Source organism: Corvus cornix, chromosome 4 (genome assembly GCF_000738735.6).
Source record: "Corvus cornix cornix isolate S_Up_H32 chromosome 4, ASM73873v5, whole genome shotgun sequence".
NCBI classification, from domain to species: Eukaryota; Metazoa; Chordata; class Aves; order Passeriformes; family Corvidae; genus Corvus; species Corvus cornix.
Window position 1 is genome coordinate 71,952,470 of NC_046334.1, and position 19,240 is coordinate 71,971,709.

The window sequence follows — 19,240 nt, forward strand, 5'->3', positions numbered from 1 at the left end:
ATGTAGCTGGGTTCGGTTGGATTAACCATGGAATCAGACCATGAGGAGCAGTTTGAGTTGGGTTTGGGGCCTCCCTCTTTCTCCTCAAGGAGCAGGTGACGAGTTTAGAGTTGGGGCCACACTTCCAGAGGAACATTCAATGGCCCTGGATCCCTGGAAGCGTCCCAGGCCAGGCTGGACACTGGGGCTGGGAGCAGCCTGGGACAGTGGGAGGTGTCCCTGCCCATGGAGCTGGATGCGCTTCAAGGTCCCTTCCCACCCAAACCATTCCATGAGGATTCCCTCCTGCCCGCTCCTCCGTGCAGGACTCAGCACCGCAGGAGCCGCTCGGAAAACGATAAATCCCCAAGTTTTGGCTCGTTCTCTGTCCCACCAGCTGGAAAACGACCCGGGAGGTCCGTTGGGAGCCAAGGGGCAGGAGCAGAGTGGATCCTTCCCAAGGCAGCTTGGAGCTCTACCAGGGGACATCATCTGGGAGACCCACCACGGGCAGGCCGGGCGGCGCTTCCCTCCCTCCGGCGCGCCGGCAGGCACGGCAAAGCCGCGGCGTTCCCGCCTCGCTGCTGGCCCGCAGGACTGGCACAAACCCGGGAGCCACCCCGGAGCCCCGCGGAGCGTCCGGGCGCTGTTCCCGGCACGGCTGCGGGATCTGGGCCGGAGCTGTGCAGAGCATACGAACTACGGCCCTCAAAGGAGGGATTCAGCCCCAGCGGGGAGCTCGTCCTCGCTGAGGGCACCCAGAGACACCTCCTGAGCCCACGGGGCTTGGGAATCTCGGGACGGCCGACGGGACGGAGGCGGAAGAAACAGGAAGAGAATTGAATAGAACTAGAAATATAGAAACAGAAATAAAAATATAGAACTAGAAATAAAAATATAAAAATAGAAATAAAAATATAGAAACAGAAATAAAAATATAGAACTAGAAATAAAAATATAAAAATAGAAATAAAAATATAGAAACAGAAATAAAAATATAGAAATAGAAATAAAAATATAGAAATAGAAATAAATCGAAACAAAAAGGTAGAAGTAGAAATAAATAAAAACAGAAATAAAGAAATATAGAAATAAATAGAAATAAAAATACAGCAATAGAAATAAATAAAAGTAGAAATAAATAGAAATAGAAATATAGAAATATAGAAATAAATAGAAATAGAAATATAGAAAAAATATAGCAATAGAAATAAATAGAAACAAAAAGATAGAAGTAAGAAGAAACAAAAATACAGAAGTAGAAATAAATAGAAATAGAAATAAAGAAATATAGAAATAAATAGAAATAAAAATACAGCAATAGAAATAAATAAAAGTAGAAATAAATAGAAATATGTAGAAATAGAAAAAAATAGAAAAAATATAGAAATAGAAATAAATAGAAATAGAAATATAGAAATAAATAGAAAAATTATAGAAATAAATAGAAAAAATATAAAACCAGAAATAAATAGAAATAAAAATATAGAAATAAATAGAAACAAAAATATAGAAGTAGAAATAAATAAAAGTAGAAATAAAGAAATATAAAAATAAATAGAAATAAAAATACAGCAATAGAAATAAATAAAAATAGAAATACATAGAAATACAGAAGTAAATAGAAATAGAAATGCAGCAATAGAAATAAAAGCAGAAATAAATAGAAGTAAAAATACAGAAATACAGAAATAAATAAAATTAAAACTCAGAAATAAAACCAGAAATATAGAAATAAAAATAAATAGAAATAGAACGGAATAAAAGAGAATAGAAGGGAACCTACACCAACGTGGTCCAACTGCCCGACCCCTTCACAACCAGAAGTTGTTCGTGGCATTGCCCAAAAATTCCGGATGGCCACTCCTGCCTGCAGCCCAGCACACGGTGGAGGATTTTGGAGCTGGAGATTCACGTCTGCAGTGAAATGTTCTGGTAGGACAAGGCAAAGGCTGCTCAAGAGCCAATAAAAAGACGGACCCGCAGCCAAGCCATTGAATTTGGGTAATCTGGGACTCGGCTCCATGGGATAAAATGGGATTTTTCTATCTGAGCTCCCTCGGGCCACCCAGCGCTGGAGCCGCTGCTCACAAGGATGGAATGAGCTCCTAAAGCAAGATGGGAACGAAAACGATCCCGGGATTCGGGAGCTGCACTCACTTTTCCAGCAGGATGAGGGCTGTGGTGGGGTTCACACGAAGGTACTTGCACGTGGGTTGTCCATAGTCGGCCAAATACGTCGACCAATCCCACTGGATGAACAGATCCAAGAGCTGGAAAGGAAAAACAAACGGGATTGGAAAAAGCTGGAAAAGGGAGCAGGTGCTTCCCTAGAAGCCGACAGAGGCCCTGGGCAGGTGGTGGTATCAATAAAGAACGGTTTGCAGGCCTTATTGATTTGTTTAATATTATTCTGTTAAACACTTAATCATTAACCTGATAATACTGCACTATTAATTTAGGAATATTTAGCGTTAATTAACGCAGGGCTGTATTAATTCGGCCATTGAGCATTCCTGCTCTGTGATCCCTGTTTTTGGGGATTTGAGGTCTGAGGCGCCGCGGGGACGTGGGTGACAAACAAGCGCAGCGCCCTGACGCCCTCAGCTACGGCAGGAGGAAACTTTTGGGGTCAAAGTCACCACGAACTTCTGTCCCCAAACAACCCCCAGCGCCGCTCTGACCATCCCCCACGGAGTTCTCATCACCCTTGCTCCATCCCAACACCCTCCAAGTGCTTTGGAAGCGCCTCCAGCGCCCAGAGCTCCCCGAGGAGCTCCGGGGTTATTCTGGGTGAGCGCAGCTCCCGGAGCCTGGGAGTCCCAGGTGCTTTCCAGACATCGGTAAGAGAAACCACCAGGCCTTGGCAGCAGGGGAAGGAAAGGGATTAACTCAGCCATCCGTGACAGTCCCTGCTCCAGACCGCCAAAATTCCCACCTGCAGCCCTTCATCTCCACGGATGACCCCACTCCTCCCAGCCAGGTGAGGGACGGGCAAACGACAGCCCAGGCTGCCTAAATGCCCTCTTCCCACACCGCTCCCACCCTTATTGTCCTTAAAAACCAGGTGCTCCCATGCCTTCCCCACATGTGGATCTCCTCACCTCAACGAGGACTTGGCTTCTCCACCCCACCCACAGGGGCACAGCCCGGGATTCCCGGGATGCCGCCTTCACCTCAGCACCGTCCACAGCAGGTTAATTAAGAGCTCCTGCCTTTCCCCCCTCCCAAAGATCCCGTCTTGGAGCGCTGCTGTGACCACTCTATTTGGGGACAGGCTGCCAAGCGCGTGGACGTCTTCATCGCCCGCTCGGCGCGTCCCGGCGCCCACCACTGGAGCTGGGAGAGGCCGGGCCCGTCCCACGGCCAAGCGGGGCCCATAGAGGCCTCATTGTCCCCGCGTCTCCATGGTTTTCCTGGAGGCCCCGGCGCTGTTTAACAACGCATCCTGCCCCGCCAAGAAGGGGATTTAGCTCCTCCGAGACCTCCAGATACAAAACAAAAATGTGCGACAAGATTCTTTTTGACTATGTAGGTCAGGGCAAGGAAAACAAGCTGTCGGGAACAATCCCCCGGGCTGGCGGGGGGGACGGATTAGCTGGGACCTAAGAGGGCTTTTCCAGCCCGGGTCCCGCTCGGCTTTGTCCGGCGGGGCCTTTGTGTTAAACTACAAACCCGAGCTGAACATCATTGGCGGGAGGTTTTTCCAAGGGGCACCTTCGAGAGAGACAACCTTAAATATGATTTCACAGGCGCTTTTCAGGCCGAGCGCCGGGGCCAAAACGCTTCCGCGGGGTTTGGCGGCTGCTGGGAGGAGTCGCATGGCTGTAGAGGCTCAAAGGGAACCCCCACAACGCACCAAAGGCCTCTTGCTGGTGGCCCCTGGAGGCTGAACGTGCCTCGGGCAAATCCCAAACAAAGCCCAACGAGTTCTTGCCATGGAAAGTGCGCGGCCGGAGCGGCCAGGTAGCTGTTGGTGGGGAGGGGGGAAAAAGAGCCAGGAGGAAAGGGATGAGGAAAGAAAGGATATAAAGAGGTGAGGATTAGGAAGGAGTTTGGAGAAGATGAGATTAAAACGTTGGGAATTGTTCTGGCAGAGGCTCAGGAGCAGTGCTGGAGCTTAGAGGGACACGAAGCTGCTCCCAGGGCTGGAGCCCCTCTGCTCTGGATCAGGCTGGGAGAGCTGGGAATGTTGCTCTGGAGAAGGGAAGGAGCCAGGGAGAGCTGCGAGCCCCTTGCAGGGCCTAAAGGGGCTCCAGGAGAGCTGCAGAGGGACTGGGGCCAAGGGCTGGAGGGCCAGGAGGCAGGGAATGGCTTCCCACTGCCAGAGAAACTCCAGTGACCTGGAACCATCGGCAGCGGCTCTACACAAGCCCAGGTGTTGCCCAGGTGGCCAAGAAGGCCAAGGGCACCTGGGCTGTCCCAGCACCAGGGTGGCAGCAGGACCAGGGCACACCTCAAATCCTGGGGCAGTTTTGGGCCTCTTCCACCAAGAGAGACCCTGAGGGGCTGGAGCTGTCCAGGGAGGGGAACGGGGCTGGGAAGGGGCTGGAGAATTCCTGAGGGAGCTGGGAAGGGGCTCAGGCTGGAGCAAAGGAGGCTCAGGGGGGACCTTGTGGCTCTGCACAAGTCCCTGACAGGAGGGGGCAGCCGGGGGGGTCGGGCTCTGCTGGCAGGGAACAGGGACAGGAGGAGAGGGAACGGCCTCAGGCTGGGCCAGGGGAGGCTCAGGGTGGATATTGGGAATATTCCTCTTGGAAAGGGCTGTCCAGCCTGATGGAGTGCCCATCCCTGGAGGGATTTCGGAGCTCTGTGGATGTGGCACTGGGGACACGGGGCAGTGGTGGCCCCAGCAGAGCTGAATGAAGGCTGGACTCCATCTCTGAGCGCTTTCCCAGCCTCACTGATTCCATGACTCCCAACGCTCCCACCTCAGCCTGGACCTTCCCGGAGCTCTCCCAGAGCCAGGCTCCCCCCGGGTGCCTCCCGACAGTGACAGATGGGCTGTGTATTTTCCAACTGTTTGCCCACATCCATCTTTTTTGGCTCGGCAGGTCCGAGGACGGCCGGGGCCGGCACCTTTGGCCCCGGCTGCCGGCGCTCCCAGCCCGGCCGTGGGTCGCGCTCCGGAGGGGAGAGGTCCTGCAGGAGGAAGCCCGAAGGCTCAGGGAGAGCTGCCTCCAGACGATTTATCTGTCACATAAATGTGGTTTTATTGGTTTTACTGCTTCAACTTTTCACCTCTGCTGCTAAATCTGAACGGGCTGAGGGGGAAAGAAAAGAAAGGGAAAGGAAAAAGCCGGCGGCGCGGGGCTGCCGCGGGTCTGCCGGGGGAGTTTCCAAATCAAATATGCAAATACCATTAATTCTTTAAACTGGAGTCTCCCTTTCAAGGCCATAAATCAAACTCGACAGCACATCCACTGTGGGGTGGGGGGGGAAGGAAAAGGAGAGGAGGGAAAGGGAAAGGAGAGGAGGGAAAGGGAAAAAAGAGGAGGGAAAAATAAAGAGGAGCTTTCACCACGATGATGTGGGAGTGGGATAAGATCAGGAAGCTGCAGACACGCTCAGGGCTGGGGACCTGCAGCTTCCTGGAGTTCCAGGAACACCTTGAGCAGGAGCAGGGAGAGGTGCAGGTGGAGCTTTATAAAAATGGGGAAGTGGAGGATAATTTAAATAAAATGCTGAAAGAAAGGTGCTAAAAAGAAATTAAAATCCTATATATACGCATAGAGGCGCTTGTATTCAAAGTGAAATCAGAATTCAAGAGAAGGAAATGCTGGAATGAAAGAATTAAACCGGGAGCCGGTTCCCAGCCCTGCCCCAGGCTCCCCTAGGAAGAACTTTCCCCCCATTTCATGGAATCGTTTAAACTGGAAAAGACCTTTCACATCATCAAGTCCAACCACCAGCTCTACCTCAAAACCACTTCCTTTCCACCCCCCTTGCAATGTCAGCACCTCAAACTCTTCAAAAACGTCCTTTTTATCCAAGCAGACAAATTTTTATGCCCCTCGCCTCAAGCACAGGGAGAGGATGGCTGGAAGGTCCCTGCAGGAGGACACCAGGCCACCGTTTGACTCCGCGTCCCCCTCCAGATGCGAAGGAGAGCGGGGACAGTTTGTTCTGTCTGACGACAGAATCTGGATCAAATCCTCCCAGCCAAGCCAGGAGTACTGGAATGTGAATCCAAACTGATTCCAAACACAGCCTGCGAGCCCTGCCAGAGCTCCTGGAACCGGATCAAAGCCACCACCGGCCTTTGCACGCTCGCGCCCGTGTCACAGCCATGGAATCGTGGGATGGTTTGGGTGGGAAGGGGCCTTAAAGCCCACCCAGATCCAACCCCCACGGGCAGGGACACCTCCCACTGTCCCAGGCTGCTCCAAGCCCCAATGTCCAGCCTGGCCTTGGACATGGCCAGGGATCCAGGGGCTGTGAGTGCCCCGTGTGACCCAGCATCCCCCAACAGGGAATTGCACCAAAAGCTCCTGACCTGCAGGAAATTCCCATGGGAATGCACCAGTTTTGCCAGGAAAAGGGAAGGGATTCGGTTGCGTAAGAGACGTCCCCTCATCGTGGTTTTCCAGCCCTTTAGGGGTGGCTACCAGGAGGAGGAGGAGGAGGAGGAGGAAGATCTCTCTTCTCAAGGAGCAAAGGCTCCAAGGTGCCACAGGAAAGGTTCGATCTCCACACAAGAAAGAAATTCCATGGAGTGAGACCCATCTTCCACTGGGACAACTTCCCTGTGGATGTGGTGGAGACCCCATTGCTGGAGGCTTTTGGGATGCACGACAGGGTTCCTTCCAGGCGCTCCTTCCCCACACCGGGCTGGACCAGATGAGCCCTCAAGGTCCCTTCTAACCAGGGTGGTTCTGGGATTCCATCCCAGAAAAATCCACTCCTTCCCTCTGATCCACCATCAGATTTCCTCCCAGGGACAGGGCGGAGCACCAAGATGGGTTTGGTGGGACTGGATGGATTTGGATTCCACCAAGATGGATTGGAGAGGACTTTCCTCTGCCGGTACCATCCCAGCAGATGAGATGGCGCCAGGGTTAGTGGGGAACATTCCATAGAGAACCAAACCTTTCCTTCAACAAAAGCCTAAATTAGGGAGTTCTTGTGTCCCTGAGGATGCTCAGCACCATTTCAGTCCTCGTTTCTCCAAGCACACCCAGCCGGGCCGAGGTCTGCTCGCGGTGGGATTCTGGGGACACTCAGATCCCCGCGGGAGGGACGCCGATGCCACGTGGTTATGGCCAAGTGCTTGTGATGAGTTTTATGGGGCATGAAAAAGCAGGAATTCAGTCAGTTTGGTGCTTTCCCAGCTGGAAGCAGCACTCCTGCCCTGAACCCTGCTGAGGGCCATGTCCAAGTCCCTGAGTGCCCGCTCTGGTTTTCCGGGGAAGAAGGAGGGAATGGTTTCAGAACCAAGGTGAAAACAGCTCTCCAAGCTCCATTATCCCTCCTTAGCCTCACAACCGCTGTCTGATGTTCCTCCTCGCAGTGCTCTTGCTACCTGGAATGAACAACCTTTGACCCAACACCTTCCACAAACCGGCCCTGCTTTGATTTGTACCAGATCGCGCCTCCAACTCCGAAACCTTGGAAGAAACTTCCTTCAAGCAGCTCCTTGTCCTGTCTGGACACCGCAGCTCCTCAGCAGAGGTGACAACGAGAGGCTGCACTTGTGTCCCACCACTGTCCACCTGGAGGACAGGACAAGATGCTCCAGTGGGACACAAAACAGTGGTCGGACCCGGTCGTGCTGGGGACTTCCGAAAAAGACACAAAACTATGGAAAACCGGTGGCAATTCCCAGTGCGTCCACATCCAGAACCCATCCCACCGCTGGTGGAGCAGCCCCTTCCACCCGCCAGCAGGGAATTGTTATGGACGACAAAAACCCAAGGAGCTTCCAGCAGCAGCAGCCACGGACAAGCGCAGCCCAAGTAATTTATTTTGGGGAGGTTTCAATTCCGCCTCGTGGGAAAGGAATACTGAAAGAGAAAGAAACATTCCGACCCCTGGGAAGACGTGGGGTTCGGACAATAGCGTTCCCAAAGAGAAAAGGCACCAGGAATTGGAACATGATGTTTGTTGTTGAATTGTGAAAGGCACGGAGGGGGAAATCGTGGCCTAAGTGAAAACAGGAGCAGAGCTGTCATTGGTTTCACCGGAAAAGAGGATTTGCTCTGGGAATTGGGGGTCCTTGGGGTGAGGGGCTGGAGAGCACCCACAGGGAATTGGTGATGGACAAGGAAAGGGATCCACACACGGAGCACAGGGAAGGTAAATCTTAATTTAGGTGCTCCCCAGACCTGGATTTCTGGGAATTATTACAGATCCAAGAGTCCTGCTTGGACCTCTCCGTGAGACACAACCACCCCAAGTGACACCTCCAGGTCTCCTGGGATGTCCCACCCAGGGGACAGAACCAATTCCAAGCTCCTCGCCTCACATTTAACTGGGTTGATCTTGCAAGTTAAAAGCAGCAATTTAATTTGGTTTTTTCTCTTTTTATCTGCAAAAGTCAAACAGTTACTGGGGAAAAAAAAAGAATCCAGGAGAGGAATCTGCTGGAAGGATTTATGGCAGCGAGGATAGTTTGTAATGGAGAGAGGTTTGAGACCAACAAAACCCAAATCTGTCCAGCCTGGATTATTTTCAGCTTCACATTATTGCCTGTTTATAGGTTCTTGTATTCCTGATAGCCCAGATTTCCAGGGAAAGGGCTCCACAAAGCTTTTTGCACAGAGAGATCTCCCGGCTTTCCAGCTGCAAACATTCATCGTTTATTGGGAGGAAAACCTCTGGCTTTCCACCTCTGGCTTTCCACCTCTGGCTTTCCACCTGCTTTGAAGCCACGCTGGAATTACACGGGGTTGACTTTTCTCCTCTTCCCGAAGGAATTTCTTCCAAGGGCCTCGTTAAAACCTCAGAAAATTTGTGTTTCTGGGCACCAGGAGCGGCCGAGGGAGCCTGGAGCAAAGGAGGCACAGCTCCCTGACAGGAGGGGGCAGCCGGGGGGAATTCGGGATCTTATCCCAAGGAACAGGGACGGGAGGAGAGGGAACGGCCTCAAGTTGTGCAAGGTTGGATACTGGGAAAATTCCTTCCTGCAAAGGGCTGGCCAGAGGGGACGCTGAGGATCAGCATCACCACGTGTGGGGTGACAGCTCTGGAAAGTCCCCCCAAGCCGCACTCCCGGCCTGGCTTTAGTCACCCGCTGGATCTTTGCCCGCAGGGAAGGCTCCGCTAAATTCTAGGGAAATCCCGAGTTTCTCTCGCCACGGCACAGCCCTTGGAAAATAAAAAAAAAGAAACAAGGCCTGAAAACGATTTGGTGCAAAACCCCTGGGATTCCAACGTTTCGGGATGGCAGCAGCCCTTCCCAGCGATAACACCCCGACAGGGGGATTTTATGAATGGCCACGGGAACAAAAGGAAGCGGAGCTGCTGGATTTAGTGGCCAATTTGCACTCCTAAAAATAATCCCTTGGACTCATCCCATTCTCCAGGCAGGTTCACAAGTTTGCAGGGAAGGCTGGGCCCAGAGACGGGCGGATTTCCACCCTCCGGACCCTCCGACGACACACGGGGACAATACTGGGCAGGAGCCAGGAGGAATGAAAGAGCCTCGGAAGAGCGTTCCGCAGGGAATTCCGCTATTGAATAACACTTGGCTTTTCCATTGAACCGCCACAAAGAGGGATTCATTCCCAAGGCAAAGATGTCTCCTGTAGCAGCATCCCCCGGATCGGGTTCTGGTGGAGCTGCACCCAGCGAGGACGGGGCTGGATAAATCCTCTGGCATCAGCATCCAATGCCATAGGGGAGAAATTCGGGATGTGATGCTTGGAAAGCGCTCAGGGTGTAGGGAATTGTCCTTGGAGGCGTTTTTGAAGGTGTTTCGGGGAGGAGAAGGTGGATTTTGGAAAAGCTCCGTGGTTGGGAGATGATGGCTCCATGCTCAGGGTACCCCATCATACAGAATTCCTTTTCCGCTGCTGCATTCCAGGTGTCCACGGCCTCCTGGGTTTCCCTGCCTGACTCACACGTCCAAATCAGTGGCTCCAAAGAAAATGTAAGGAAATAACGTGGAAAATCCCAATATTTCAGGAGCAGACAAACCTTTAGTCAGGGAAGAGCAACCACGAGCACAAAGCACAAAACCCCCGAACACAGGAAAGGGCTTCAGAGGGGAGAAATCAGGAACTGTCCAAATAAACCTAGGGGAAACCACCTCCAGCATCATCCCAGCTGGGAAAAAATCATCCCCAAAAAGGGAAAAGAACCAATCACTCCAATGCCACTTTTCCAGGAGGCAGCATTCCCAAGTCACGGACGGAGCAGCTTTGGGGCCGGGAGGGGTCAGTGCCGCCCGTCAGCAGCAGAGCCAGGCACTGCAGGGAGCAGGAGACACCGAACCACGCTCCGGGACCGACGGAGCCCAGAGGGTGCCACCAGCACCGGCCTGGGACACCCAGACCCCGCAGCCAGGGGCATTTCCCCTCTGAGGGGTCCCACCAGCAGCGGGGAGCAGGGACGGCTGAGCCAAGAAATCCTGAGGGCTCCCCCTTTGCATGGTGACAAAACCCCGTGAGATTTGTGAGACGTGAACCGAACCTCTCCGGACATCCCAAAAACCACCGGCATCACCTCCCCGAGCCCCACGGGGCCGAGCACTCCACGCTTCGCTTTCCTGCTGCTGCTCAGCTGATGCCAAACCCTCTGCAAAGTTGCATTTTTCTCGTGTTTACACGTTAAAAAGGGGCTAAAAAAAAAAAAAGGATAAAAAAAGGAGGTGACCTCTTGCTCACCCCGGGCGGGCTGTGAGGAGCCGCCGCTGCCTTCACCTCCGGCTGAACTTCCAGATTATCTCAGCCAAGATTCACCTTGCACTGAACTTGTACCCGGAGCACGGCACAGTCACGGAGCCCTGATTAAACATTGCAGCACCACGGGGCCATAAATTTATACATTTAATGAGGATTAGCGGCGCTTCCTCCCGCCCTCCTCGGGCTGGGGAGTGCTGGGAGCACTGGGAAGCGATGGCAACGCTGGGAAGCGCTCCCCAGCGCGGGTTAAGACGTGGAAAAGCTGGGAATACGAGGGAGATGGAGCAGCTCCTGTGCTGTTCCCTGCCACGAGCTGTGCACGGAACCCGGGGCAAATCCCACAGGAGCAACCACGGAACGACCCGTGGAGGGCTTGCGCCACTTCCCGCCCGAAAAACGCCAGGAAAAGGCAAAAATGCTGTGGGACACGGCGCTCCGGGAGCCCGTGGGTGCCTTCGCCCAGCAGGAAACCGTCCGCAGGCCGTGGCTCCTAAACTCTGGCTGCCCTCTTCCCACCAAGCGCCGCATCCCAGCGCCGTCCTCCCGTCTCTTTTCCAGGACGGACGCGTGACGGGAGGCAGCGGCCTCCTCCTCCTCCTCCTCCTCCTCCTCCTCCTGCTCCTGCTCCTGCTCCTCCTGTCCCAGCTGCCACGGAGGGAACGGGAGAGCTCCGCGCTCGCCGACGCCGGCCGGGGTCACTCGGCCGCGCCAGGGGAGAACGTCTGGGCGGCGAAATGGATCCGCTCAAGTTCAAGTGCTTGGAATGCCTCCCTCTTTTTCTTTTTTTTTTTCCTGAAGAAACTAAACTAATACATCCCTGCTTTTCCTGATAACTTCCTCCTTTCCCTCGGAGGTTTTGTTTAGCAGATCCATTGTTCTCGGCCAGCCTTGCCCTGGGGTCCAATTTGAGAGCGTTCTCATTTTTCCCCCTATGTAAGCGATGCTTATTTCTTTAAGCTCCACTGTAAACACAAAGCACACGGCAGAGCCCTGGCCTGGCTTTGCAGGAGGCAGCCTCGGCTCTGGAACTGCTCCTCCGTGGGGTTTTTTTATTGGAAACAAAAGGATTGGGTCTCCTTGCTCCAAGGAGTCAAACACCTGCGGGATGCGGGAAGCCGCGGGTGGTCCGGCGGCTCCGTGACCCTTTTCTGCTTCCAGAAATGTGGCTTTGCTAATTAAAGACTTCTTGATTGTTCATTAGGGGCAAGGGCTGAGGCAGCAGGACCCTCTGGAGGTGGCCTGAAGGGTCTTGGGGTGCTCAGGGTGAAGGAGAAGCCACCAGGGTGTCCCCTGGGAGGGGTGGCATGGGGGGAAAAATAGAAACTAAAACATAAAATAAATCCTTGGAAGAGGGGAGAGTGCCTTGGACGGTTCCAGGGACACGCCAGGAGATGGGATTTGGGAAGGATGGGTGATGAGGCCACCACTGCCCCGTGTCCCCAAGTGCCACATCCACAGGGCTCCGAAATCCCTCCAGGGATGGGGACTCCACCCCTGCCAGGCCTGGACAGCCTTTTCCAAGAGGAATATTCCCAATATCCACCCTGAGCCTGCCCTGGCCCAGCCTGAGGCCGTTCCCTCTCCTCCTGTCCCTGCTCCCTGCCAGCAGAGCCCGACCCCCCCGGCTGCCCCCTCCTGTCAGGGACTTGTGCAGAGCCACAAGGTCCCCCCTGAGCCTCCTTTGCTCCAGCCTGAGCCCCTTCCCAGCTCCCTCAGGAATTCTCCAGCCCCTTCCCAGCTCCTGGAACAGGTTTCCCAAAGAAGTGCCCCATCCCTGGGAGTGTCCCAGACCAGGCTGGATGGGGCTTGGAGCACACTGGGATAGGGAAGGTGAGGAAGGGGGTGGAATCAGGTCCTTTAAGGTCCCCTCCCACCCAACCCATTCCATGATTCCATGGTGAAAGAGGAGGATTTCACGCTCCCACTCATGCCAGGTCTGCCTGGGAGCATGGCCAGCCCCTCTCCCCCTCCACAAACCTCCTCCTCCGGAGAAAATCCCGAGTTTATTTGAACCTGTTCCCTTTTTGGTGGATCCGAACCGTTTCAGGAATTTGGAATTTGCAAGGAACGAAAGCGTGGAGTTAAAAACTCCAGTGGAGAACGTGCCGCACTTTTGGCAACCTAGAAAAAACTCCTGGATCATCCAAGCCCGGCTCCTAATTCATTAAAAGCCCCAAATCCTACAGGACACATATTCCTGGGATTAAAATGATGCTGAGCAGCAGCTGAGGCAGGATTTGATGCCGGGGCTGCACCCGCCAGACGGCCCCGGGCACGGGGAGCCCCGGCAGGATTTATGGGTATTTGTTGGAGATAAAAGCAGCCCAAGAACCTCTGGAAAACAAAAGCCAAGGCTTTTTCCTTGGAGTGTCACAGTAACCCCTGGACGGCCCCGCGCTCATTGTCACAGCCCTGGAAAGGTACAAACAAAGGGAACTTTGGGTGCCAAGAGCTGGAGCAGGAGGGAGAGGAGCGGCCCGGCGGCCGCGAAATTCCCTTTGCGGCGACTCCCGGGGCAGCAATCCCGGGAAGAAACGGTTTAGGATGAGCACGAGGAGTTCTCACCCCATTCCAAAGCGATTCCTGGGGGGAAAGACGATGAGGGAGGAGGGTGGAGTCCCCCGGGACTGGGGAATTCGACACCAGGGCGGTGATGGGGGAAGAATAAAAAGTCCCTTTTGGGGTTAAAAGTGCCCTTTAAGAACATTTTTGAGGCTGGAAATCTGAGGGTTTGGGGTGGGAGTGGTTCCCAAAGGATGGGATGGATGCCAAAAAAGTTCTGGTTAAGGATAAGGTCCACAGGTGTTCCCTAAATCTGATGCTCCTCCTGCCCCAAAGATCAGCAGTATCTCCAAGAAAGGTGTTTTCCAGAATTCTGGGGAATGAAGACAATTTCGAAATGGAAGAAAACTGCTCTGGGGAGGTTGGAGTAAGTATGGAAGGGGGGAAAAGGGAGAAAAAATTAAAATGAAGGAAAGAAGGAAAGAGAAAGAAAGAAAGAAAAGAAAGAAAGAAAGAAAGAAAGAAAGAAAGAAAGAAAGAAAGAAAGAAAGAAAGAAAGAAAGAAAGAAGGCAGAAAAGAAAGAAGAAGGAAAAAGGAAGAAGAAAAGCGAGAAGGAAAAGGAGGAAGGAAAAAAAGAAGGGAAAACGAAAACAAAAGATGAAAAACCAGAAAAAGAAAAAAGCAACAAGGAAATGAAAGAAAAATGAAGCAAAAAAAAAAAAACAACAAACCAAAGGAAAAGGGAAGGAGGGAAAAAGAAAAGGGAAAACAGGGAAAATAAATTAAAGATTAGGAAAAGAAAAAAAAAGGAAAATGAGAAGACAGGAAATAAAAATAATAGCAATGAAAAAAATCCAAAGAGATTTAATGTAGATGGAATTTCAGAGGAGGAGGATTTGCCAAAGCAGATCCAAACTCATCCATGGAACCCTCATCTGCCACCTGGATTTGGGAACGAGAGTCAAGGATCTGCCACCGGGATTTGGCACCAAGTCAGGGATCTGGCACTGGGATTTGGGCACTGGAATCAGGAATCTGTCACTGAGATTTGGGCACCAGAATCAGGGATTTGCCACTGGGATTTGGGCACTGGAATCAGGAATCTGTCACTGGGATTTGGGCACCAGAATCAGGGATCTGCCACCTGGATTTAGGTGCTGGAGTCAAGGACCTGTCACTGGGATTTGGGCACCAAGTCAGGGATCTGGCACTGGGATTCCGTGGAATCAGGGATCTGGCACTGGGATTCCCTGGAATCAGGGATCTGGCACTGGGATTCCCTGCAATCGGGGATCTGGCACCGGGATTCCCTGGAATCGGGGATCTGGCACCGGGATTCCCTGCAATCGGGGATCTGGCACCGGGATTCCCTGGAATCGGGGATCTGGCACCGGGATTCCCTGGAATCAGGGATCTGGCACTGGGATTCCCTGCAATCGGGGATCTGGCACCGGGATTCCCTGGAATCAGGGATCTGGCACCAGGACTTGGGCGCTGAACTCCCGGTTCCAGGTCTGGTGGAGCCACCGACTCCCGCCTCTCTCGGGATGGCCACTGATGGATAAAACGCTCCAAACCCAGCAAAGCCCATCCAGAATTTGTCCAGCTCGCGTGACCTCAGTGAACTCAGCCTAGACTAAGCCCAGCTCAGCTTTAAGCCCAGCCTAAGAAGCCTCGCTAAGCCAAACCCCCTTTTCAGGGCATTTTCCACCCAAACCGAGGCCTGTGTGTTTCCATCATGGTTTTGTTGCCTCATTCCCCCCTTCCCAGCACGTTTTCCTGGCAGGAAGGAGCAGCAGCCGGGCCAAGCCGTCTGCTGGCCCTTCCCTGAGCTCCAGCGGCGGCGTTGGAGACAAATAAATTTGTCTTTATTTACCCCAAACGTGTTTATTTTCTCCTTCCCTTCTAATTTGGTTATTGTTTGATAGGAACATAAAGCAGAAGCCCCGATCGATGCCAGAGGCTCCCAACCCAAGGGTTCCTTGGAAACTTCCTTGGGGTTGTTGGAACGTTTCGGAGGGGTTATGAACTCCTTAAACAAACAGCTGAGGTCATTGTTAGTCACAAAAAAAAAAAAAAAACCAACAAAAAAAGGGAATTATTTCAGGAAATAAAAAAAAAAAAAAAAAAAAGCAGGATTAAAGCTGCAGCCAGAAGCTGCTCCCAGAGAAAGGAGCGGGGACGGGGGATGGCGAAATCCGGGGCAAAACCGTCACGGAACCACGAGCCTGGCCCTGCTTTTGCAGCTGCTGTTCCAAACCCCTCTCTCCACGTTTTTAAGGTGTCAAATCCTCATCAAATCCTTCTCGCAGGACTCAAAGTCAGAGATCCCTACCCCGGTTCCAAGGTCATTGTCTGGGAATGGGGAATGGGGAATGGGGAATGGGGAATGGGGAATGGGGAATGGGGAATGGGAAGGGAAGGGAAGGGAAGGGAAGGGAAGGGAAGGGAAGGAGGGAAGGGAAGGGAAGGGAGGAAGGGAAGGGAAGGGAAGGAAAGGAAAGGAAAGGAAAGGAAAGGAAAGGAAAGGAAAGGAAAGGAAAGGAAAGGAAAGGAAAGGAAAGGAAAGGAAAGGAAAGGAAAGGAAAGGAAAGGAAAGGAAAGGAAAGGAAAGGAAAGGAAAGGAAAGGAAAGGAAAAGGAAAGGAAAGGAAAGGAAAGGAAAGGAAAGGAAAGGAAAGGAAAGGAAAGGAAAGGAAAGGAAAGGAAAGGAAAGGAAAGGAAGGAAAGGAAGGAAAGGAAAGGAAAGGAAAGGAAAGGAAAGGAAAGGAAAGGAAAGGAAAGGAAAGGAAAGGAAAGGAAAGGAAAGGAAAGGAAAGGAAAGGAAAGGAAAGGAAAGGAAAGGAAAGGAAAGGAAAGGAAAGGAAAGGAAAGGAAAGGAAAGGAAAGGAAAGGAAAGGAAAGGAAAGGAAAGGAAAGGATCCATCAAAGCCAGTGGATGCCAGAGTGACTCCATCCAAATTCATGGATACAACACCTGGACATCCATAAATTCAGGCTCAGGGAAGGAGTGGGATCTGAGCACGTTGGAAAAGCAAAGGAGAGAGGCCTCCTTTCCCAGACATTCCAGGCAGAAGGAAGAGCCTGCCTGGCTGCCTCTACCCAGCCCCCTCGCATCCCCTGATCCACGTGGGACAGAATTCCATCCATGCCAGAGGCGATGGCTCCACTGGTTCCATTTCCAGTGCCAGGGGTATCAGGATTCCCACTGGGCAGGATTGCTCGCACCCCTGGGTGAGCCGGGGAGCTCCGGAGATCCCAGAGCTCCGCTGTGATCCCGGGAAGGATGGGATCCGCTTCCCACCTCCAGCAGATCCAGCTGGGGCATCCCAAATATCCAAGCCAGGAGAAGATGGATGCACGGAAAACTCCTTGGAATGGAGACATTCCTGTTTTATGCTGCTGCTCATCCCTCCTTGTTGCTAACGAGGCTCTCCCCGGCCTCATTTCTCATTCCTGCTTTCTCCCACTTTTCTTCTGCCTTTGTGCCTCCCCTCTCTGTGTCTCATCCTCTTTTTTCCTTAAAAAAATCCCTGTTTTCTGCACGGCCCCAAAACCCCCTGAGCCTGCCCAGACAGAAACATGAATAAAATACAGAGGGAATTCAAAAAGAGAGGGAAAATTAAAAATAAATAAAAGCCAAGCAAGCTCCTGGCAGGTGCCGAGCTCTCCTTGTGCTCCAAGAGGAATTTTTCATGACATCCCATCACTTATTTAGGCTGTGGCTCCGTGACCTCCCGCATTTCCCTGCATTCCAACGAGGGATTGGCAGCTCCTCTGCCCATCCAAATCCCAGCCCAGCCCTGGGATGGGCAAAAAAACCTCCAGGAAATAAAAAATATTTAAGGAATTGATTGGACAACTGATCAACGGGAATCATATGGGGAATCTATGCCCCAGTTTAGGAAAAACAGGAAGGAAAAAGGAAAATCCTCGTGGATGGAGAAGATGTGGGAGGAAGGTCAGTGAAGTGGGAATCCAAGGGGTTTTTATTCCTCTGCTTGGTCCGATGGCGAAAGCAGGAGGGAAAGGACAGGATGGGCAAGAGGGAAAAGCAAAGGTGCTTTGGAATCACAGGAACACGGAATTGTTTGGGTTGGAAAAGATCCGTAAGAGCATCGAGTCCAGCAGTGCCCAGCAGTGCCCAGGCCAGCACTGCCCTGTGTCCCCAGTGCCACATCCACAGGGCTCTGAACCCCTCCAGGATGAGGATCCCACCACTTCCATGGGCAGTTCCAATGCCTGACCACCCTTTCCAGGGAGAAATCTTCCCTCATTCCAATCTAAACCTCCCCTGGCACAACCTGAGGCTGTTTCTCCTTGTTCTGTCCTTGTTCCCTGGGAGCAGAGCCTGATTCCCACCTGGATTCGCCTCCGTGGCATCCCAGAGAACCTCTGAGAGCCAGGGATGGAGCAGCCCTGGGTGAGCCAAGCCCTGAAACGCTCTGGGAAATGAAGAGGAGCAAATAAAGCCCAGGAAATGAAGAGGAGGAAATAAAAGATGAGCAAATAAAGCCCAGATCTGATTTCAGAGATGCTGAAAATCAGCAGCTTCATTAAGAACTAAATTAATTAGAGCCCGTGGGAATTAAGGGTTAAGTAATTTCCAGAGTCATCCTGGGGCTCCTAAAAGCCACCAAGTGCTGAGATAAGGAAGTGTTCAGTGAACACCGAATTAAACAATTGTGGTTTTATCTCAGTTTATATCTTGTGATCGATCCCTGATCCAGGGACGGGCCACCCTTATCCCATCTGAACCTCATCCCATCTCTGGAACTCCCTTCCTGCTGGATTCTAGGGAGCAACGAAGCGTGAGCCCCTCTCCAGGGATAACGCTGGACTTCCCCTCTTCTCCAATTTCCATGGAACTGGGAGTAATTTAAGAACCCTCCACCCTTGGTGGGATTGCAGTGAACTCCAGGAGTGCTGGGAGGAGTCGAGAGAGAAAAGCAGGGGCAAAAACTCCCAGGCCATGTGAGCCTGGCTCTCCATTTCCTTTGGAAAGGATTAGGCTGGATATAGGATTAAACTGGATGGATTATATTGTGTTAGATTAAAAATTATATAGAACTTTATATGGTTATGGGTAATATTAGATAATGCTGTTTGTGGGGTTTATGATGTTATAAATTTATTATACATTATATGCTATATTACAGGGAATCAGGGAATGGGTTGGTTTGGAAAGGACCGTAAATCCCATCCCATTCCACCCCATCCATGGGCAGGGACAGCTCCCACCATCCCAGCTGGATCCAAGCCCCAGTGTCCAGCCTGGCCTTGGACATTCCCAGGGATCCAGGGGCAGCCCCAGCTGCCTCTGGCAATTCCAGCCCAGCCCCTCGCCACCCTCCCAGCCAGCAATTCCTTCCCAACATCCCAGCCCAAGCTCCCCTTTCCCACTGGGAAGCCATTCCCTGCCTCCTGGCCCTCCAGCCCTTGGCCCCAGTCCCTCTGCAGCTCTCCTGGAGCCCCTTTAGGCCCTGCAAGGGGCTCGCAGCTCTCCCTGGCTCCTTCCCTTCTCCAGGGGAACATTCCCAGCTCTCCCAGTGGGAAGTGGGACCGAGCTGCTGACGGGGAGCAGCAGCAAACGAGGGACTCAATTACAGCACTGCATGGACTCCGCTTCCTCCCGCTCTCCAGTCTCCCCTTTTCCCATTATATCCTGATTTTCTGGGCTATTTTTTACTCCTGGCCCTGCCTAATGAGCTGCTGACTGGGCTGGCCACCTCCAAGCCGTGACAGATGGCTCCACACGCCGCCGTTAATGTGCTGGAAAACACCCCTGGATGGATCCAGCTCTGCCCGACCCCAGCACGGAGCTCTGGGGAGCCTTCCCGGAGTGGGTTTCATTTCACTGCCTTGTGCCTTTCCTCACTATTTATATCCTAAGTGTGATCAGATGAGCGAAGGAA

At 52.4% G+C, this 19,240-nt stretch overlaps 1 protein-coding gene across 1 annotated transcript in view; it reads right to left on the reverse strand.

Moving 5' to 3' along the window:
• Window positions 1-19,240, reverse strand: part of EXOC6B (exocyst complex component 6B) — a 234,381-nt gene that overhangs the window by 8,004 nt on the left and 207,137 nt on the right. Inside the window, exon 22 of the mRNA XM_039551599.1 lies at window positions 2,140-2,252. Coding sequence (XP_039407533.1) covers window positions 2,140-2,252 — 113 coding nt within the window. The remainder of the gene's footprint in view (window positions 1-2,139; window positions 2,253-19,240) is intronic.